At 40.0% G+C, this 24,429-nt stretch overlaps 1 protein-coding gene across 1 annotated transcript in view; it reads right to left on the reverse strand.

The window, feature by feature from the left end:
- Positions 1-24,429, reverse strand: part of LOC126470304 (protein unc-79 homolog) — an 857,658-nt gene that overhangs the window by 823,544 nt on the left and 9,685 nt on the right. The window contains exon 5 of the mRNA XM_050098074.1: positions 7,305-7,400. Within this exon, the coding sequence (XP_049954031.1) occupies positions 7,305-7,400 (96 nt within the window). The remainder of the gene's footprint in view (positions 1-7,304; positions 7,401-24,429) is intronic.

Consider the following 24,429-nt stretch of genomic DNA (forward strand, 5'->3'; position numbering starts at 1 on the left):
CGGTCAACTGCTGTTTGTGTATCAGAAATCGGTTGGAAACTTTCCTCATGTCAGCACGTTGTAGGTGTCGCCACTGGCGCCAACCTTCTGTGAATGCTCTGAAAAGCTAATCATTTGCATATCACAGTATCTTCTTCCTGTTGGTTAAATTTCGCATCTATAGCACGTCATCTTCATGGTGTAGCAATTTTAATGGCCAGTAGTGTAGTTCACAAGTGTCATTTCAGTTTTTTTATGTTAGAATAATCCAAAAACACTGCCCAATTCAACTTCCAATCATACAACTCACAATAATAATTCATAACCGAGGAAGATATATACTCTAGGGAATAACAAAAAATTTTACATAAATAGATGTTTCTTTAAATGCTAAAAAATGCTCTATTTCAAACAAATTACCAATCTACTGTTGAGCAAATAAAAGAATGACATGCCATGAAATTTCCAGGTTCAAGTCATAGTCTGACAAAGTTTTAATGTCAAGCGGATTTATTTTATGATGACATTATATATGCCTCTAATGACAATTCAAAGAATGATTGGGAGGAAAAGCCACACCTCATCATAAGAAAGGCTGAATGATGGATGGATGGATGGATAGACACACACAAAGTACACAACTGTTTGCATGTGTTTCTCAACTATAGTTGCTCTTCACAAAAAGACCATGCATGGGCTTCTGATGTAACAATGTTACTGGTTAAGATGGCACTGTAGGCTGACGAGAGTGAGGTGGCAAGAAAGGTGGAGATCTGATTATGGCAGAAGGCTGTGTTGAGTATGGAGAGGGGTGGAAAGCAAAACAGATGGAAGCAAATACAAGGACAACTCTTACAGGAAAGAGAAGGGAGGGGCAGATTCCAAGTCAGAAGGGCGGAAGCAAACAAAAAATATGGGTACAGGCAAAATAGCAATGGACAAACCAGGAAAAAGGCTGAAGAAGAAGGTAAAGGAACAAACAAAGAGAATATAAAACAAACAAATAATACTGCAGGTGTACAAAGACCTGAAGAATGAAGGAATGAGGAAAGAAGAAAGATTAGTGAAATGAAAAGTGGACAGAGACAAGAGAAGCAGTGGAACTAGAGGAGAGCCGACCCAAATGGATTGCATGACAGTAATAACTGCAGAAGGGAGTGTTCTTACCCTTACTGTTTATATGGGATGGCTTTAGATGACAGAACTTATATAGCATAAGTACTGAATCAGATTTTTTATAATAACCTTTGTTCTGCTAAACAGCATGCTCTGTATTTGGGTGTTTGATGTTAATCTTTGCAACAATTTTAAAGTAGTCATTAATACTTGTGGATGGCAGTTGATTGTTAGCGATCTACAGAAACATTACTCAACTTTGATTGCAGTGGAGAATGTCACTGTTTCTCCAGCTGCTCTGAAAAATGTCCACAGAGAGAGAGATTTTTCAGATTCCTAAACACTTTGTATACTAGAAAACAATACAAACCTGCCAAAGAAATTTTCAGGAAAGAAATTTTCAGGAAATCAAGAAATGCTTTGGGTATCTGAGTGACATTTCCCACGTATCATCCAAAATGAAAGTATCAGTGACAAAAAAGTACAGAAGTAAACAAATGGGGCAGGGGTTTTGAAGTTGTCTGTCATTGTTGTGTGGAGACTATGGACACCACACCAACACAGGGGTTGAGTCCTCACACTGTAGGATATGGCAATTGGTCAGCCAAGCGTGGCCAATGTGAAGCCAACAGAGAACGGCATATTCCATGAGAGAAGTTTGAAGGAAGACTGCCACATGGATAAGGCCCCCTTTGTTGCTCACAGTTTTGGAGAAATCAGAGCACACCATTCTATGTTACAAGCCTCCAACAATTGGTGGAGTAGAGTTGAGTAAAGGGCCAGTTCTAGTACCACCATCTTCAAAGTCGGTATTCTGGTAACCAACTTGATCAGCCAGACAGCATGTTTGTTCCCTGGGATGCCAACATGACCAAAGGCGACTGACCATCAAGCTTGACAGAGGTCAGGAAGGAGATCCTGGATAGTCACAACTAATGGGTGTTGAGGGTAGCAGTGGTTGATAGCCAGAAGACTACTAAGGGAGTCACTGTCAATTAAGAAAGTCTCGCCAGTGCAAGAATGAATGTGACTGAAGGCTCGAGCGATGGCCACCAATTCTGCAGTGAATACACTGCATCTTCTTAGCAGGGTGTGCAGCTCAATGAATCTTGAGTGTGGTAGGCAAAATCAGTTCATCCACTGAACATAGAGTTGTCACTGTATATCACTTCTGAACCTGGAAATCCATTAATGATGGCCAGAAACACATGGTGAAAAACCAAGGGGTCAACAGAGTCTTTCAGTCCAAAGGATAGGTTGAGACATATTCGAGGATGGGGTATACACTATGAGGTTGTACATGATTGCTCACTGACAAGAGATGAGAGTAGGGGAAGTTGGAGCTTAGATGAGACACACTGTATACGAACTGAGATCATGACGTCAGTCCTGGGCCACTACTGTGGGAGGTGGATCCCCCTATCAGGGAAAAGGACATGACCGTTCAGACACTCAGGGGAGCAGCAAATGTATATTGCATAGTTGAGTAGCATTTTTTGGCATCTGATCTATAATGGATGGACCTCAGCCTCCACCAGTAGGCTGTTCATGGGACTGGTCTGAAAAGCACCTATTGCAAGTCAGACCCCACAATGATGTATCGGGTCCAGCACGTGCAATGCTGAAGGTGGTGATGAGGCATAAGCCACTCTCCCATAATCTAGACAGAACAGAATCAGAGCTCTGTAAAGCTGCATAACTGTTGAATGGCCTGCTCCCTAGCTGGTATCACTGAGGCAGCCAAGAATATTAAGGTGTGACCATGACATTTGCCTAAGTTTTTGAAGATGGGTAAGTCATGTCAACCAGGCATCAAAGAACAGCCCCAGAAAGTGATTGCTGAGGTAGAGTTCTGGTTGTGGATGGACAGTACTATGGCAACAGAAATGCATGATGCATGTCTTGGCAGCTGAAAACCAGGAGCCATGGCTGAGAGCCCAAGATTGCATGTTTCATATGGCACTCTGCAGCTGGTGTTCAACAACACCTACAGTGGAGGAGCAATAGTAAATGCAAAACAGCATACAGGGAGGGTGACACTGTTGACCCCATAGCTGCAGCTAGACTAATTATAGCCACAAGAAAAAGGGGCACACTCAATACAGAGCCCTGTGGGATCTCATTTTCTTGTATATGGGGTGTTTTGTGGGAAGCACCAACTTTAAACCAGAAAGTATCGTGTGACAAAAAGTTCTGGAGAAAAACTGGGAGCCTGCCGCAGCGACACCACTCACGTGATGACGTCATGTAGAGTCATAATACTGTTGCAAGTTGAAGAACACCGTGAAAAGGTGTTGATGTTAGGTAAAAGCTGATCGGATAGTAGACTCCAGACAGACAAAACTGTCAGCAGTAGAACTGCCTTCATGAAAAGCCTTGGGAAAAAGCAAAAAGACCCCAAGACTCAAGATACCAACACCACTGCCAGCTCACCACACATTCGAGCAACTTGCAGAGAACATTAGTGAGACTAACTGGGTGTTGATCACCCATCTCAGGAGTGTGTCTACGCAGTTTCAGTATCAGGATGATCATGCTTGCTTGAGGTGGGAACTCACTCCAGATATGGTTGAAAATGGCAAGGATGTGTCATTGGCAACCCACCGATAGGTGTTTTAGCATGTGGCTCTGGATGTGGTCTGGCCCTGGGTCCATATCAGGGCATAAGTCTAGGGCTTTGAGGAATTGGCATTCACTCAATGGAGCACTGTATGGCTCCAGGTGATGTGTAGTGAAAGGTAAGTGAATCTGCACCAACTGCTGTTTGAGAATACAAAATGCAGGCTGGTAATTCTCTGACATAGAGACTCGAGCATAATGCAGAGGAAAAGGTTTGGCAACAGCATATGGGTTAGTATACACAACACTATTTAGGGAGATGCCAGGTACACCTGTGGGGGAGTTGTGACCCTACAGGTGTCAAACCTTTGCCAAATCCTGGGAAGAAGGCAAACGCTGTCCAGTGGTAGTAACATACCATTCCCAGCATTCTTGTTTCTGTCATTTTATTAGGTGATGGACCTGGGAATAAAGCTGTTAATGGGAATGGAGTGCTCCAGTCATGGATGCTACTTATGGCATTGGAGAGCCCATCTGTGATCTCTATTGGCCATGGTGATTTCTAATGTCCACTGAGGTACTATCTTCCAACAGGGGGATCTGGTGGAATAGGGGATCGCTAAGTCTGTTGCCAATAGAATGGTTGTGACTGGACTCTGGACCATCACATCAGTACCTCATCATGATGGGGTGCTACGGGTGATAGCAGAGACAAAGTCATCCTAGTCAGCATTGTTGAGAGCCCGTCTGGGTGGACGTCTAGGTGAGTGATGCTGAGGAAGGGAGAGGATAACTGGAAAATCATCACTGTCACACCGGTCTCAAGGGCAGAGGGTAACTGTTTGCAATGTTGAGAACAAAGTTTCCTGGAGGGCAACACAGAAAGCAGTCAAAATTCATGAGAGAAGTTTTAGCTTGACCAGCTGGCGGAAAAAAAATCACTACATTTCTAGTGGAGGATCACACTATCAGTATCCTGTGGAGGCAGGTCATGCCCCAGGGTTGCCTGCTGACACTGGCTGCAAGGATACAGCATCCATCCACATCATTTGTGAAGCAGGCCGTATGGGGGGGATCCAGTGCCAAAGGGGCCAAAAGGAACTTTTTGTGTCAGGTACACAACCAGAACATGTGGGTTCCTGTGGCATGGACCACTAGAACTTACTTCGTCTTCTTCTCCTTTCAAGATTTTGATGTCTGAGAGGGCTTGTCCGTCCTAGTTTCAGGGACAGAGGAGGGACACAAAGCCCTATGATCATCAACCTGTGGCTCCTTTAGTCACCGGCTGGTATCAGGTTGCAGATCAGCAGAATCCTTGGAGGGGAGCATCCCGAGGGACCCTTTCCTGGTGAGAGACATGGGAAGAGGGTGTTGCTTCTCCAGCTGGGAGTTGGGAATCCAGGTTCACAGTGAGTGCGGAGTCAATGCCCCCAAAGTGGGTGTGGGGGAAACATTAGGAGAGGGGCCTCAACCACCAGTGGAGTGGGTACTGTCAAGTAGCCATGAGGGCCTGACGTAGTAAGCATGTTGTGCTATGTTTCTGTGACAAGATTGGATGTTGTCATTGTAGCCATAGCAAAAGTCATTGTCATATTTACGGGATATAAAAGACCATATTTCTTCCTGGCCTCCTGAAATATGAGTCAGCCCGGTGAACAGGAGAAATGGTGCTCCCCACAGCTGACACAGATGGAGGGAGGGGCACAAGGAGTGTTTGTGCGATATTGACTTCCACAATCCCTACAGAGGAGGCTGACATTACAAAGCAAAACGTGTGCCCAAGTTTCATGAATTTTTAGCACCACATGGGAGGGGGAGCATATGTTTCACATTGCACTGATATACCATCACTTTGACCTTTACAAGCAATTAGTCATCTTCACGGCCCAAAATGTAGACCCCAATATCAACCTTATTGTTCTTTGGTCCCTACTGGACAAAACAAACAAAATGCACACCAGGTCACTCTAAATTGGTAAATTGCCACAAAGCTTGTCATCGGTCTGTAAAATGAAGTTGTGGGGGAAGATGATACCCTGTACAGCACTGAGACTGTTACGGGATGTGATACTTACAGAAATGAGTGGGGGATGCTGTTTAATCAGAACTGAACCACTTTTTCAAAATTACTGCTACTTTTCCAAACCTTTCCTGAACATGTTCAACAAAGAATAATGACTTTGTGACCAAGACAGAATTCCTGTCGGTTCTAGAGCAAACAAAGTACTGTGGGAACTATCTCTCCCCTTGTCTCTTGGCCCTACATTCCTCCCATGGCCTAGCCAGGGAAAGAAATGTTGTTGGGTCATGTATTCCCACATTCTAGCAATCCTTTTCTTCAGAGAAGACTGCTTGGGCCAAGTTTGAGCTGCTTAATTTGCAAGTGATCTGCCTTGGTGCCACCCATTCTGAATGGGGGCTTTCCCCATGGATGCCACCCACCCACACAACGGCAACCTGGCCAGTTAACCATTGCCCAGAATCCCTGTGTCCCAGTCATGATGAGCACATACTCTTTGGCATAAGTGAGGACTTCCAAGCTCTGACACCAATACGGTAATCCCTGTGTAGTCAGGGGACTGCAACTGTGTGGGTACTTGTGACAACTCACCCCACAATGAGATGGCTACAATGTTGGGTTTTGGGTATATTACTTTTGCCAGAAAGGAGAGGTATGAAGACAGGAAGGGACAAAAGGTGGACTGTTCACTGTATTGGGTGACCTTTCCTGCACTATCTGCACTTCCGTAAAATTTGGAAGAGGAATGGTACGTCAAACCCAACAATGGGGACCATGTAGTGAAGTATGAAAAGTTGTATGAAGTGCTGGAAAAAAAAAAAAATCGTGTCCAAAATCATAAACCAAATGCAAGCATGATCAGCAACAAGAAGACCATACAATAGAAAGGCACAAAGGAGAAACAAACAGTAGAAGTATAGATTTGCAGCACGGAACAGGAAGTAGAGTTGGATGCGCTGGGGCCCCGTGGTGGCCAAGCCCATGCTCACAAGAGAGATGTGAGCCCCCTGGGGTGAAAAGATTTGGTAAATCATTCTTCTTTACATCCAATGATTGTTTTCATTGCCCTTATTCATTTTGAGGCCCTTCAAACATAGTTTTTACTTCTTTAAATTCAGTTCATGTTGCTGCAGATTCCATTTAAAATTTAAGTTACAATATTCAATGTCTCACACTTTCCTTTTCATACATGAGATACTTGCATTTGGAGTATCATTCATCAGATAAGGGACTATTCAAAAAGCATCATACCAAAACACAGAAAAAATATGAATGCAGAAATATGTTTTAGAGATTGATTCCAAATTATGTACCTGTTGACCACTGACTCCATTGCAAAAGTCAATGGAGTAAATATATATACTCAGCTTTATTTATTTATAAAAGCTTAAGATAAGATACTCTGCATATGAATATCTCTTGTGATAGGCACTATTCCACTGGTATTTAGCTTCCAAGTGACAATAAATTGAATTTATGCTACAATGTTGACAGGAGGAGGACAAAAGTAGTGCAATATTAACAACAAGTGATTCAAGGAAGTCTGTAAATGCAACCCAAGTATCCATTAATTACACGAGTTTCATTAATTACTTAATTATATAAATTATGTAATAGTGAAGAAACATACCTGGATTATCTGAGTACTGGAAGATCATCATAACTATTGCAGCAACAGACTGGCGAGCAAATGTTTCTTGTTCACCATCGTTATCGTCTCCTCTTGCTGGAACAAAGATGTTGAATGAATTTGATTTCTTTCACATCGTACTGCAAAATACATACACATACTGTACCATGAAAATCTAGTAAGTTAAAAGAAAGCCTACAAACGCATATGTTGCCTTAGGTATTTCACAATCCCTTTTAAGTGATAGAGATTTAATAATTTATTGACAGAGATTTAATAATTTATTAACAAACTTGAAATTCATTCATTCTGGAATTTCAAGTCTATGACATAACACAAGCCACCACCTTTATTAAAGCAGCCTACTTGTCAAATGTTCTGAGAAGATAGGAAATAAGAAATGCAAAACCAATCACAAAATTAGTTTAGAATGCCACATAACAACACAGCACACAGAAAAAATAGAAATGAAGTGCTAATTGGTGATCAATTTTGTAACAAAAAAGAATAATACACCTCCCAGTCTGGTGCAAATCTTACAACCTGATGTCACTTCAGTGCATTGAGAGGACTTCTAAGAACATTAAACAGCAAAAGATGTTCAGAAACATACAGAAAATAGAGAAAGATGAGATGTTAATTACTTCATATCAACTTTGTAGACACTCAGAAATACATAATACATAAATTCACGGAAGTTAATGGTATATTAAGAAGGAAGTGAGATTATTAGTTAGAATTTTCATATTTTTAACCATGAGAACTAAAACGAAAGAGAAAGAAAAATACAGGACACAAGCAAAGCTTTAGAGGGATGTTTGAATCAATATGACATTGTTGTTTTAATACAGAACACAGAAAAATGGATAAATAGGAAAGTGTGAAATATAGGCTATGCTGAGAAGGGAGTGACAAAAGATAAATATAAACCAGAAAGATACCACAAGAGGAAACGACTCAAGGCCTTTGACATTGGATCTGATAGTTGAAGATGATGGCTTGTATAGAATTGTGTAACATTGCTGCAGGACTGAGGTGCAGTGATTCAGTTAAAAAGAAAATTTGTGTAAAGCCACAGCACTGAATTTTCAAATTTGCAAAAATACATTTCAGTTACTTATAGTCAACATACTATGGAAAGATTTTAACAACTTTTAAACATGAAAACACAAAACAAGCATGACTTGAAACTTCATAGCAGATTACAGCCATGTGCCAGACCATGAATCAGGAAACTTTGCCTTTTACAGGCAAATGCTCTACTGATTGAGCTATCTATACATGACAATTTTAATCTGCTAGGAAGTTTTAAAACAATGCACTGTCCACTGCAGAAGCAAAATTTACTCTATAGAAAATGGAAACTAGTTAATTTTTTTATAGTTATGGGAGAAACATGGCAGAAATAATTTAAAAATTTGAATAGTGTTAAAATTTGTGAAAATGCGAAACCCAGTGTAAAGTTACATGAACTAGTAACTGAACTGCAATTCAGAACATGTAAAGTATTTATGATACTGATATGTGGCACAAACAATGTAGTATGCAATGAATGTTACAGTATTACACAAACATATTTATTGTGAATATTCAAAAACGACACAACTTGATAAAAAAAAATCCCTTGTAAGTTAGGCCATCACTCAAATAAACTATAAAATCCAAAATACTTAAAGAAACTTTGAGGAATGTGAACAAAATATGAGCTTACTGAGTATCATACCAGATTTGTGATGCGATTCCGGACTTCCTTACTGATAGAATTCAAAATGTAATTCTTAACAGAATAAAAACTGGCGTATTTAAAGGTAATTTTGGAAGCACCCCAAGGAAGTGTGACAAGGCTGTTACTGTTTACAGTTTATGTAAATGATTTAGTGGATAACACTGGAGGCTTCATGAGCTATTCATGGACAATGCTGTTGTATATACGGAACATTGTAGTGAAATTCAGGAAGATCTACAGAGGATCAATAGTTTGTGCAGTGACAGGGAGTTGGCAATGAACATAAATATAAGGTACAGTGCATACATAAGCCAAGTGATCCACTACTGTTAGAGTGGACTATTGGCAAAAAAAAAAAAGGTTAAAAACAATAACTACCATAAAATATCTAGAAGTAACCATCCAGAGTAACATAAAGTGGATTGATCAAATAAAACAAACAGGAAAATGAGATAAAAGACCTTGGTCAATGGCAACATCTAAAAGAAAAGTAATTCGTTTAGAAAAGATGTGTATTATAATACACTTGTTCAACCAGTTCTTGAGTACTGTTCATCAGGTTGAGACCCGTAGTGATTTGGAATACTATATGAGATACAGAAGACCAATGACGAGCAGTATTTTACATCACAGGATTGTTTAGTCAAAGTGGGAGCATTACAGAAATGCTCAACGAACTTCAGTGGCAGTAACTATAAAAGAAGCATTGTACCCCATGGGGTGGAGAGTTACTGCTGAAATTCTAAGAGTTAGGCATCACATTATTTCCTCCCAAATACGTCTTATAAAATGACCACAAGAAAATCAGAGAAATTAGAGCTCATATGGAGGTTTATTAAAACATTCTTCCCACATACCACCTATAAACTGATCATCATAGGTAGAAAAGGAAATGACACCAGAAGTACCTTCTGAAAAACACCATAAGATGGCTTGCAGAAAGCAGATGTAGAATACATATGTAATAGATATCAGCAATTTCCATACACATCTGTTTAGTAACTATGACCTATTACTACACAAGTCAGGTAAAGAAGTATCAGATGCACTGTTAAATTTAGTAATTAAGGAAAAGCATGACAAAAGCCTTTTAAACTTGAAACCTATTGCACTCTGATGGCTTTAGTAGTCTGAAAGTGGTAATTTACATAACTTACATGCTCAGCTGTCAAAAGCAAAGCAGCTAACAATAAAGAGTACTGACACAAAGCTTGTGTGTCCTTTCTTGGGGAAATAGAAGAAGAAATTTGCTGGATAGTAAATATGTGACAATGTTTCATCACAACATAAGAGGATTGGCAAGTAAAACAAACAAATTACAGTTCTAGCAGCAAGTTTACAATGGATAAATGATCTGTATGTTTTATGCTATACAAAACCCTAAGCCACAACCACCGTCAGCTTTCTCCAAGATTATAGCTACGCCCTAGCACCTTTATACTGTGAAAATAATATGGGAGGAGGGATTTATGTAAAATCCATGTGTCTATTAAGGCAAGTTACAAATGGCCATTGCAACTATGATGGAGAGTTGTTCACTGTCACTACAATATACTCCTTTATGTTAACAGTGATAAAATTAATTATAAGGAGGGGGTGCTAAATGTTTATTAGAGGTCATAGCTGTTACTGTACAAACAGACTATACAAACAACAGTTGTGCACAAGACAATAGATATGCTCAACCAGTAAGTTACATTTATTTGTGATCAAAGAACTTCCCTCCTTTGACTATTGGAAAACTTAAGAAAATCATTATCTTATTAAACAGTAAACATTCAACTGGTGCTGACAGTATCTCAAGTAAGTTAGTGAAATCTGCACTACCGAAATAAGTGGAATATTGTGTCACATCTTTAATGCAGTGATATACTAATCTATATTTCCCAGCAGTGCAATATTCCACTCCAGTTTTCTTCAAAATGGGGAATTCTTTGATCAGTATCAACAGATAAGAAAAGACTAAGTGAAGACCTAATGGAAGGTCAGTAGATTGCATCAGAAAATATGCAAAAGGAACATGCATGCACGTAGCTGCAGGTCATAACATATGGGAAAGTCTGGAGGACATCTTCATTCAGCAGTGCATGTCAAATGGCAGCAGCAGCTGCTGCTGCTGCTGATGATGATGATGATGGAAATTAACCAAACTGAAAAAGTTATATTAACTTAATGACTATTGTACCTGTGAACTTCAATGCTCTCTCTTTAGTTCTTAAGAGTTTAACTCCAAGGAACGAATGAATAAATGAATGTCTACAGGATTGTGTTGGCAAGTATAAAGAGCTCACCATTATCTTCAGTGACACATACTCTCAAGTCAGCTGCTTGTAATACAGTGAGCAACTGTACTAATGAAAAGAGAGATGTAGCATTATGAAATGCAGACATCAAGTCTTTGGGAAAAGAGTTGAAAGGGGGAGGGGGAGAGTGGCAGGTTGGTATAACATACTGTCATCAGTAATATAGTTAGAAATGGATTACATGCTTGGGCAGGATAAGGATGGGAAAGGAAACTAGATGTGTCTTTTGCAAAGAGCAAACTGGGCATTAATCTGAGTGGTTTGGGGAAACCATGAAAAAATTCAAATTTTGAAAACTACTCCTCCCCTCTCCCCCTCCTACACTAATCACTCGACCAATCTTTGACCCTGTCACTATGAAGGTCATTTCTCTGATACTAATGTGCTAGTTTCACAAAAATGTGCCTCCTACAGAAACACACAAAGGTGTCTTCCTTGTGCAAACAGCTGCAATGTCTTCAAAATGACTCCTGACCGTGATCATATTTTACTGAATCGTGTAAGCCTGTTTCCCTCTCATCTTGGTAGTCAGTGCAAAAATATGGGTGAAATCCTCTTAAGACTTGATGGTTCCTTGTTACAGGTGTTAAGCTTGTAGTGTCCTTGTGCTCAAAGGGAGACATCGAACGTATAGTTGCATATATCCTCCTGGAACAGTACACAATTTGTTTGCTAATATCTTATTGATACTACAGTAGCTTTATCTTGATGAGCTGGTCCTACTACCTAATAATCTTCTTCACTGTGCTTGGATCCTCTTCCCAGAATATTTCATGAATTATCTAGAAAAAGAGCTAATTTCTCTCCTCAGACAATGTAAAGCATTCGTAACCAGAGTTCCATCATTCCAACCATATGTTGTCTGATTAATAATTAATACAACATACTTTACAATGAGTACCATGCTCCTCCTTTTCTCTGGTCTGCATACAATAGAGTAAGTCAATTACATTCCATTTTACATAAGATTCATTGCTAATGCAGGATATTTGGTTAATCCTTGGCAGTCCACCATAACACTTTACCTCAGTGGCTGCATGGAATAACACACCCACCAAAGCAAGTGATGATTTCTATTCACCACTAATGCCCATGGGAGGTGCAGCTCCTGAGTATATCTTGGCTTTGCATAAACAAAAGCCCAGCGACAGTGCTTTGTTCCATTGTAGTTCAATTAATTTAAAATCATAGTTTTCCTCTTTACATTCACATGAATATCTTCAATTTCTTGAAGAGCCTAAGAATGTACAGTGGAATATCTTAACAAAGTGTCATGTTACACTACAAGTTCCATTTATGAGTCATAAACATCAAAAGAGTTTTCTTGTCTGGTAATTTGGAGACTTGCTTCATTAATGGAGGTTTTACATTGGCTACTCTCATTCATTTTCTTGGAGAAGGTGTGGGGTGTTTAATCACATAATGTTTCCAGTTAATGTGAGCTCCTACAAAGGCATTCTTTAACAGATATAGCAGTGCATGGATTTTGGAATATAATGTTCAAAGTTGAGAAGCATAAATGCTATTTTAATACATTCAAGCAGGGTAAGAGTATTAAACATACAAAGGAAAGCTACTCTTTGCATTCCTCCCCAATTCATTCTTTTTGATGACGTGAGTATCTGTGGCTCTTCCTTCCATATCTTCTTTCAGTTCTGCCATTGGTATCTGGATCAGATGCCTGCATGATGTTACATCCCTTCTTAACTTCAGGGTTCTGTGCCATTCTACTACAACATGACATTGCCCTAACATGAGCTATCTTGAAGTCCTGAGACCCTGTAATTTCAATCAGTTTTACAGTATGTACAGGTAACAGCATTGACATCCTTACTAATGATAGATGTTAGAAACTCATTTCAGCTGACTTTAATATACTATGTGAACAAAAGTATCCAGATACCTGGCTGAAAATAACTTACAAGTTCGTGGTGCCCTCCACTGGTAATGCTGGAATTCAATATGGTGTTGGCCCACCCTTAGCCTTAATGACACCTTCCATTCTCACAGGCTTACGTTCATTCAGGTGCTGGAAGGTTTCTTGGGAAATGGCAGCCCATTCTTCATGGAGTGCTGCACTGAGGAGAGGTATTGATGTCGGTTGGTGAGGCCTGGCACGAAGTCCGTGTTCCAAAACATCCCACACGTGTTCTATAGGATTCAGGTCAGGGCTCTGTGCACGCCAGTCCATTACAGGGATGTTATTGTCAGGAAATCACTCCGCCACAGGCTGTGCATTATGAACAGGTGTTCGATCGTGTTGAAAGATGCAATCGCCATCCCCGAATTGCTCTTCAACAGTGGGAAGCAAGAAGGCACTTAAAACATCAATGTAGGCCTGTGCTGTGATAGTGCCATGCAAGCCCCCCCCTCCTCCCCCCCCCCCCCCCACCCCACACCCCAATGAAAAATACGACCACATCATAACAACACTGCCTCCGAATTTTATTGTTGGCATTACACATGCTGGCAGATGACGTTCACCAGACACTCGCCATACCCACACCCTGCCATCGGATCGCCGCATTGTGTACCATGTTTCGTCACTCCACACAATGTTTTTCCACTGTCCAATCATACAATGTTTATGCTCCTTACACCAAGCGAGGCATCGTTTGGCATTTACCGGCGTGATGTGTGGCTTATAAGCAGCCGCTCAACCATGAAATCCCAGTTTTCTCACCTCCCGCCTAACTGTTATAGTACTTGCAGTGGATCCCGATGCAGTTTGGAATTCCTGTGTGATGGTCTGGATAGATGTCTGCCTATTACACATTATGACCCTCTTCAACTGCTGGCGGTCTCTGTCAGTCAACAGACGAGATTGGCCTGTACACTTTTGTGCTAAATGTGTCCCTTCACATTTCCACTTCACTTTCACATTGGAAACAGTGGGCCTAGGGGATGTTAAGGAGTGTGGAAATTTCACGTGCAGACGTATGACACAAGTGACACCCAATCACGTGACCATGTTCAAAGTCCATGAGCTCCACGGAGCACCCCATTCAGCTCTCTCACAATGTCTAATGACTAATGAGGTCGCTGATACGAAGTACCTGGCAGTAGGTGGCAGCACAATGCACCTAATGTGAAAAATGTATGTTTCTGGAGGTGTCTGGATACTTTTGATCACATACTGTATTATTTATGTTCTGGAAGTTACAGTTTCATGGCAATCGTTGGGAAATCTCTGATAGAATGTGTGCATTTTCAAGACACCTGATTAAGTCAGTCAGTGGCTAGTGGTCAAGGGAGATGATCAGGCTGTTGCCCGGAGAAGTGAACAGCAGATTAATTTTGAAATATGAATAGCTTAAAAGTGGTACGGAGAAGTATTTGAATCATGATAGTGATTAACTATTCATGGGAAATAATTATGTGAAGTTAGTTGTGAATAATCATAAGTTGTGAGCAGCGTCAAGATTTTGGAGAGATAAGAGTATGGCAGCCATTGGTAGCGCACTGCAAACTAAATTGATTACAGGCAACAGTATATAAAAATTGGAACAATTTCGGATGAAGTAACTAAATAACTGAAATAGTCTTAAAGGAAACTATATGAAAGAAACTGACTTATGTGGCTAAGCAGGATGAGTGACGCTGGACTGAGAGAGTGAAATAAGAAACTAATTTTGAGCGACTTTTATCATTTGAGAATAATAGTTAAATATAGCTCTGTATATGCATACGGTGCAGTGTCCAGGTTGATTTACACACATGGTTCAGCCCAATAGCTGACTACATACCTAATGTGGTGAACCACTTTCACTTGCCCAATACTGCTGCAAAACTTGAGTGAACATTTATGTTTAAAATAAATAATTGAGTAAAGGTGTGCAGATGGGTTACATGTGGTGACCATGCCAGGGCCATAATTTTCAGTGATGAAATAGAAGAAAACAATGGACAGAGATGTTACACACCAACAGTGAGCAACAAACAATAGACATTGAGCAACAAACAATAGACATGAACAGTAATTGTACATGTGGAATTAGTTCATCATATCTGGATGTATTGAAGAAAGGAAAATTGCAGAAACTTCATGCTGTACCACATCACGCCTACATTACTATGTAATAATAACCAGAACATCCCCATGGGCAGACAGATTAAGTGTCACATTTATTTGGGCAAAGAGTAATATTTCACGCCATTGCACTGGTGCTAAGTGTGATGTACAGTGTCATTAGTGTGCTGTATTTATTTGAAACAGTATTGTGAGAGATTAGGTGTTGTGCTGCACCAGAACTCGTTTGTGTGTCCCGCTCTAGCAAATCTGAGATGGATGATGAATGCAAGATGGTGAATACTGCAAATGTTGAATTAATTTCGGTTGAGGACATACGTAAGTAAAAGTCAGGCATTCAGATTATGGGGAATATAGTAGTGATGACGCTAGTTTTTGTATGAATAGTACGCTGGAAGCAGTGGATCAATAGATATCCACACTGCTACCACACATTTGGCAATAGAAACTGAAAACTGAATGGTCAGGTGCTAGATGTTTTCTCTAGTATGATGCAAGTACTTTTGTGTAATCTAAACTGTCTTAGGAAAGAAAGTCAAAAAAGTGCACATGAACAGTTTAAAGAAATTCAGAACATCATCGTTAACAATCAAGAGTGTCTTCCAATAAAATCAAGGATAGTCAACAGGGTACCAATGAACAGTTTGAAGGCATTCAGGAAAGCACAGCTAAGCATTTAAAAAAGGGAAGAGAGATCATTATTCCAGGAAACAGGGGTTAATAAGCCAAGAAGAGAGATTTTAAAAAGCCAAAATACTTTTGCTGATAAAGTGAAATAAGGTCTCACAAATTTCAAGGCTGACTAGAGTGCTAAACATACTAAGTTAGCTACCAAAATAAACAACATAAAATCTGAAATTGTGAAACATACTGAAGCAATGTAAGAAACTAGTGCAGATGAGGGTGTAAGGATTACTAATCTAAATTTGAAAGTGCAGGAAGTGGTCACTAAACAGAGTGAGCTAATGACAAATGATACACAGATTAAAGAGCTGGAAAAAAGAAAGCAGTGTCTGAACTTGAGCAAGTGTAGTGCACCAAAAGATGTGTGTGGGGCTGGCTATGAACCAAGGTATTACAAAGTATACCACCAAAGCTGACGAAGTGCATCACAGTGCTGTGCATGTACAGCCATGATGTAAGCAATGATGAGCAAAGGCAGACATACTTCCTACAGAATACACAGTTTAACAGATTCGAGTCCCACATATATGTAAATCCTGTTGCATTTATTGTAACTTTTAGAAGTGTGTTGCTGCCATTGTGAACAGAGGCGCAGACAATTTCTTATGTTGCTAATTGCACAGTTGGAGATGTGTGCAACTTTGGACTGCAACAGATGATGGTACCATGACATACATGGAATTGGAGACAGTAATTTTGATGAAGTAATGGTCAAGATGCATATAGGACAAGCATTATCAGTTCACTGTATAATAAAGAATACTGATGAGAAGCTGATGGAACATCAACAGATTCCTTGGGAATAGAATTAGACAGGAACTGGTCTTCCTTCTTTTTCCCAGCCTTATCCCATGTCTTCACAGCTTCAGCACGTTAATTTGCATTTGGAAGTTTTAGTGGTGGACGGGAGCTAGATGCACTTTCTGTCACCACCCTCCACCCTCCCAAGACAGGCTTTTGTGTACCTCATCAGTCTGCGTCTAGTGTTGTCTCATGCAGAAGTGTGTTAATGTTTTTGAAGTGTTAATGAATTATGAAACTGAGGCGGGACATGGGTACCTGCCCAGTATTCACCCAGTCATACCGAGCAAGATGGTCAGTGGTTAGCACACTGGACTCGCATTTGGGAGGATGATGGTTAAAACATGCATCCGGCCATCCGGATTTAGTTTCCCGTGATTTCTCTACATTGCTTCAGGCAAATGCCGGGATGGTTATTTTGAAAGGGCATGGCCAACTTCCTTCCACATCCTTCCCTAATCCACTGGGACCGGTGACTTTGCTGTTTTGTCCACTCCCCCAAATCAATCAACCAACCAACCAAAAAATCTAGTCAGATGTGAAAAACCACCCAAAAATCATATTGAGGCAGAGTGGCACATCGAACCTCATTGTTAGCCATCTGTGCGGATTCGATCTACGGCCAGTGCACCTCCCTGAATACTGGAAGGGGCATGCTAATGCATGTGGCTTGCTGGAATGGTCAAGGCACGAACTGGTATTTAGATAAATCATTTAAGCATGATGATGTCATGATGTGGGTTGTGAAGTGTTTATCTTCCGATATATGAAGACTGTTAGTGTGAAAATTATCAATACAGCAGATCAGACAAGACAATTTTTTGGATACACAGAAAATGAGGACAGAAGAGAAAGTCAGGGACTCACAGCAGAAATATTATTATTATAGAATTTTCCAGAATGGAACTGGAAATGAGATAACAGAAAAATGCATAAGCAGGACCAGGGACAGAAGTGGAATCACTGAGCACGCCTTCAAGAAAGATTTGATGATCACAGAGAAAGCAAATTTCAGCAAAGACCTTGGCAAGGGAATAATAATGATAAAATACTGAATCTGGAGAACATATTATTAGACTCAGAACAGGGCCGGCTTCAGAAACTGGCAAAAAGGGTATTCACTTTCAACAAATTATGACAATCAAAATCATTTAAACAAAGAGGTGATGCCAGAGCAGAAGTAAGTTACTGTGATCAAGACAGGAGATCTGAGTAGAAAGCAAGAAGAATTATTTTATGGAGAAGAGAGGATGTCGTCATTATCAGTAGAGCAAAGGTGTATGGAGAAGAAGTAGTATTCTCCTGGATTTTGGAAGTCAAGTGAGTGTAATTTTGAAGAACTTTTATAATAAACTTCTGGATTCAAAATTGTACGAGCTGTAGAGCACGGTGTAAGCCCATTAAGAAATAAGTGTTACTGGAAGCTGATACTGGCAAGTCTAAATACAATGCTGACACAATAGTGATTTTGCAACTTTGTGAGCCTGCGATTACAGTTGCTGACCTAATGTCAGAGTGTGGAGTAAATTTGAAATTTGTTAATGAAGCCACAGAGATGAATACTGATGAGACTATGGAGCTAATCCCATGTTGTGGAATGATGACTGCTATGAGAGATGCCAACTTTGCCAGAATATCTGAAGTAATAAAATAAAATCTGCAAATTGCTGAAGACATGGTTCAAGATGTAATGCATGAAGACACCATGTACAAGAGCGTTCAGAAGAAACCGTGTTACGTAATAAAGATGAAATCATTAACATAATCCATAAAATTGGAGTAGGGGCTGATCTGAAAGACAAACTCCACAATATGCTGTTCAAATATGAAGCTGTTTACAAAGTTACTATGCAAAATTAAAGAGCCACTGCACAAAATAAAAATCAGGTTAGACAAAACTCTCTCTAGTCATCTGCAACCAGAACAAGTAAAGAATGAAGTCACAGAAAGAAAGCTACATAAGTTGTTAACATCTGGTTTTAATAAATAGAATCATTCTCAGTATTAAAAGAGGAGAAATGGGAGAGAACTGCTGAGGATAAATAGTGGCAACTATTTATTCACAAACAATACAAAAGAGTTACATGTTTGCACCTGTTAAACTGTCCTTCAAAGTAGTCACCAGCGTTGTGTAGAACCCATTGCCAGCGATATGGAAGGCATAGTATACCGTTAGCAGAGCCTGTTCTGTTGAATGTGAGAATGGAGCAGTCTACTGCCTGTTGAATCTCTGGAACAGTTCTGAAGCGAATGTCACGAAGTGGTTCCTTCATCTTTGGAATCAAATTAGAGTCACAAGGACTTAAGTCCAGGGAGTATGGTGGATGGTACAGTACTTCCCAGTCCCATCGACCAAACAGAGCAGCCTCAGCTTGCGCTGTATGCGCCCGCACATTGTCATGCAAAATGATGGGTGGGTTGCGCAGAAAGTGTCGCCGCTTCTTTTGCAAAGCTGGTCACAGGTGATGCTCCAAAAATGAACAGTAATACTGTGCACTGACGGTCTGCCGTGAAGGAACGTAATGCATCAGGATAGGACCATCACAGTCGTACACGAGAATCACCATAACTTTATACCGCTCCATTCGCACCATCAACAGAACAGGTTCTGCTAACGGTATAATATGCCTTCCACATCACTGACAACAGGTTCTACACAACACTGGTGATTACTTTGAAGGACAGTAGCACATGCAAACATGTAACTCTTTTGTATCGATTGTGAATAAATAGTTGCCACTATTTAAGTTCCAACCCTCGTATATATATTTTGAGTCATGAATGTTCGAGCACAGTGGTACTGAACTTTGATAATATTTTATTTAGTTTTTAAGCAAGAATGTCTAGGTAGAGAACCAAAGGTAACATCATAAGGCTTATCTAGAGGCTACTAGAATAAATTGTAGAGTGCAACACTACAGTCTTTTCTGAGAAATGTCTGTGCATGTGCCCCAAGAGATTCTTGGCAAGAGACTATATTGATACCATACAAGTCTGTTGCAGGTCTGATGGTGAGTGTCACTGTCACAGAAAGCAGTTGTCCAGAGCACTGCTACCTTCAGCGCATGGATAGTGAGCTGTGCAAAGCACTCAACCATGTTTTACATTTCACTGAAACATGTGTCAGGAATATATTCCTGCTGTGTTTACGATTTTATGTTTAGACTTTGTAGTTTGCCCTCGAACACACTAATGGACTGCAGACAAAGGAAGTGGTTACAGTAGTAAATAATTGCATGAAGTTTTTAATTTATATTAAACTAGTGATGAATCCCGACTTCACAAAGTTAACACTAAGTATTTATTGCAGGAAGATATGTCTGGTGTAGCAGTAATAAATTATGTATGCAAACCTTCCTTGTAAAGCAGTCTACCTATTAATGAAAACCACATCAAAATCCCTAGAGTCATTCCTGAGATTAGCCTTTACATACAGACAGAAAAAAAGCAGTGGGGGACTTTAATTTATCACATGTAAAGAAGTTATGGTTTATTTACTTGTCTTGTGTTATTTTTTGACATTTTAACTGTTGAGAGGTTTATCAGATTATGTATGTTTTCATGATTATTTAATTGGTAGTTGAAGCCATTAACTTTCAATTCAAAAGAAGAAAAAAAAAACAAAATCTTGAAATTAATATAATCTCATATCTGTCTTGTTCCATTATATTTCTGAAGTGTGACCCCTGTAAACATTTTAACAAGTGTTGGTGCATTTACATTGTGACACCATAGTTATGATTTTATAATCACTGAAGGTGGCAGGGGTAAAATACAGGGAGCGAAAGGCTATTTACAATTTGTACAGAAACCAGATGGCAGTTATAAGAGTCGAGGGGCATGAAAGGGAAGCAGTGGTTGGGAAGGGAGTGAGACAGGGTTGTAGCCTCTCCCAGATGTTATTCAATCTGTATATTGAGCAAGCAGTAAAGGAATGAAAAGAAAAATTTGGAGTAGGTATTAGAATCCAGGGAGAAGAAATAAAAACTTTGAGGTTCGCCGATGACATTGTAATTCTGTCAGAGACAGCAAAGGACTTGGAAGAGCAGTTGAACGGAATGGACAGTGTCTTGAAAGGAGGATATAAGATGCACATCAACAAAAGCAAAACGAGGATAATGGAATGTAGTCGAATTAAGTCGGGTGATGCTGAGGGAATTAGATTAGGAAATGAGACACTAAAGGAGTTTTGCTATTTAGGGAGCAAAATAACTGATGATGGTCGAAGTAGAGAGGATATAAAATGTAGACTGGCAATGGCAAGGAAAGTGTTTCTGAAGAAGAAAAATTTGTTAACATCGAGTATAGATTTAAGTGTCAGGAAGACGTTTCTGAGAGTTTTTGTATGGAGTGTAGCCATGTATGGAAGTGAAACATGGACAATAAATAGTTCAGACAAGAGGAGAATAGAAGCTTTCGAAATGTGGTGCTACAGAAGAATGTTGAAGGTTAGGTGGGTAGATCATGTAACTAATGAGGAGGTATTGAATAGGATTGGGGAGAAGAGAAGTTTGTGGCACAACTTGACTAGAAGAAGGGATCAGTTGGTAGGACATGTAGCATTGGAGGGCAGCGTGGAGGGTAAAAATCGTAGAGGGAGACCAAGAGATGAATACACTAAGCAGATTCAGAAGGATGTAGTTTGCAGTTGGTACTGGGAGATGAAGGAGCTTGCACAGGATAGAGTAGCATGGAGACTGCATCAAACCAGTCTCAGGACTGAAGACCACAACAACAAACACCACCACACACTTTACATTTCATGCTTTTGATGTTTTACTGAACAATATTTGAACATTTGGACTGATTGAACTTGATATGCTATGTGTATATAAGATATCTAATATGGATTCATGCTTAAATCATTGGCTGATTGAAATCTCTACACTTTGCTTGACATTGTGATTTATTTTGTTTGATATTTACTTCTGTTTACAATCATTTAACATTAGTGATGTCTCTAATAATCGCACATCTGCTTGGATGTTAGTAGATCAAACAATCCAAGTCAACATTGTAAGAGATTCATGTAAGACTTTCAAAGTATTACTGAGTTAGAGGGCTGATGTAAGGGTACCTGTACTATTAACAATAACCTTACTAAAAATCAACATTAACTCTTCATTTCAGGGGGTTGCAAAATCACTGACATTCTAGAAGGATCTGAAAGTTACAGATTTACACTAACAGTCAGGGATTGCTGGTTGGGTTGAACGCACTTTTAAGATCTTGAGTGAAAAAATGAAATGAATGATTAAAATCTAAACAAAAGACTTTCAGTAATAAATATTTCACATATGTCCTTTCAGTGTACTATTTCAAACTCTTAATTGTAGGAGTTCTTAATTGTAGACTGATGTGCTGTCCTGCTGAAGCTAAAGAAAAACAGGAAACTGAAAAATAATTCACAAATAGAGAACATTCAACTTTGGTTTTCATACTGTACCTATCTTAAGACAATCATTCAGATACAGCTCTCTCTGCCAGATGGATTAAGATTTTAAAAAAAGGGGCACTAGAAAGTAAAACATTCACTACTTGCCACAGATCATTTGTAACAGTTGGGGAGCACATATTTAAGAGGTCAGAGGAGGGGGGGGGGGAGGGGGGCTGCCAAATTTAGCTGTGGATGCATTACAAACCCCTCGCCCCACTGTCCCAATGAACACACAATGCTGGCCACTAAAATTGCAAGACCAAAAAGGGTAGCAAATGACGAAATTTTACTTGTAGATGATTATGGGGAACTGACATGTACCACATCATGGCAAGCAGTCACAAATACAATCAACTAAACATACAAAAAAACTAAACTAAAAAATAACACAAGGTGCGGAATTTAGTACACAGAGCTGTCACCACTATCACCAACAATGCCTCTAAGCCAGCTGGGCATGGAGTCGAACTGAGCTTGAATGACAAATACAGATATCTCATTTCATGCTACTTCAACTCTGTGGCATATGACAATAAAGAATGCCATCTGGGAATATTCATATTCCTTTGTGTCTCCACACACCATCATGATTCTGTATGCAGAACTGGAACTTGTCAGAAAAGTTGACATGGTGCCACTACTGTGCCCAGTGTTACTGGTGGGTGCACCATTGTCGGGTTATTGCTCGGCGCACCATTGTTGGTGCATATCTCTCTGCTGCCATGAGTGAAGTGGCACGAATAGATGCCTTGCTAGCAGTACAAATGGATATTTGTCTTGCTGTGAACAAGTCCATTTCCTGACTCAATATATACTGGTGTCCAAAATTAAAGAAACAGACAGAAATTTTTCAAGGTTACATTTATTTTGCCACAAAAAATATAAACAGGTAACAGTAAAGTAGAAACAATGTAAAGAACAAAGAACGTAAGCAACCACAACATGCATAATGGTAGACAAAAATGTTCTTTGTTTCTCCCAACTTAAAGGATTTGCACAGACATTCCGATAACTGGTTACAGTGCTCAGTATGAGGTGTGACCACCTGTGGCAGCAATACAGGCCTGACAACGATGGAAAATGCTGTGAATGACATCATAAATCTCATGTTGAGGCAATAATGCCCATTCTTCTTGGAGAGCTCCTAGCAAGTCTTGGAAAGTCAGTGGCAGATGCTGATGTGATTTAACCCATCTTCCTAGTGCATCCCATACATGCTCTACTGGATTCATATTGGGAGGTCAAGCAGGACATCCCAGGTATGAAATATCTTCTGTTTCCAAGAAAACATCAATTTCCCATGGTCTATGACCTTGGGCATTATCGTCCGTCCGTACAAAAACTGGGCCCACAGCACATCACAACAACTGCAGTTAAATCTTGTTAATTCACCCATAGAATTTCACAAAGAGGTGTCTGGGTGGTCAACATAATCACTGCACACACCATTAGGGATTCTCCTTGATACTGGTCTCTTTCCACAGTGTTTGGGTCCCAAAATCATGTTGCAAATTCCCTTCAGATACGAATCCATCAAGAATCACTCTTCAGACCAAATCGTGGCTCACCTGTGAAAAGAACATTGGCCCACTGTTCAACTGTTAAGGAGGCATGTTGACAACTCCACTCTAGACGCTCGCTTCTGTGAAGTCATGTCAGAGGTACATATATAGCAGTACCCTAACAATAAAGGCCACTCTGCCAAAGTCTTCTGTGCATCGCTTGCCTCCATATAATACATCTAGTGAATGCTGTGAGGTCAGATGCCAATAATAATAGGTACCTGTCATGCCCTTACAGCCATGTAACGGTCCATTCTGATGACGTACATGGTTGGCCCTCTGTTGGTCTTTGGGATAAAGTTGCAGTCTCTATAAACTATCACCACATCCGAGAAACAACAGAACAATTCACATTAAGCCATCTGGCCGCATCAGTTTGTGACTGGCCTGCTTCCATTCTTCCTCTGGCCCTTTACCTCAGAGAGTCTGGTAGGTGTCTTCTCTGTGCCATACTACACTGTCTGTGACTGCGTACACAGCGATTGTGGATGTGGGACTACTCGGCAAACACTAATTCATTTGATACGTGTCCTGACATTGTCGTTTGTGTGATTGTCCGTTGACGAGAATGCCGTCTTTCAT

Source organism: Schistocerca serialis, chromosome 3, assembly GCF_023864345.2.
Source record: "Schistocerca serialis cubense isolate TAMUIC-IGC-003099 chromosome 3, iqSchSeri2.2, whole genome shotgun sequence".
Taxonomy (NCBI): Eukaryota; Metazoa; Arthropoda; class Insecta; order Orthoptera; family Acrididae; genus Schistocerca; species Schistocerca serialis.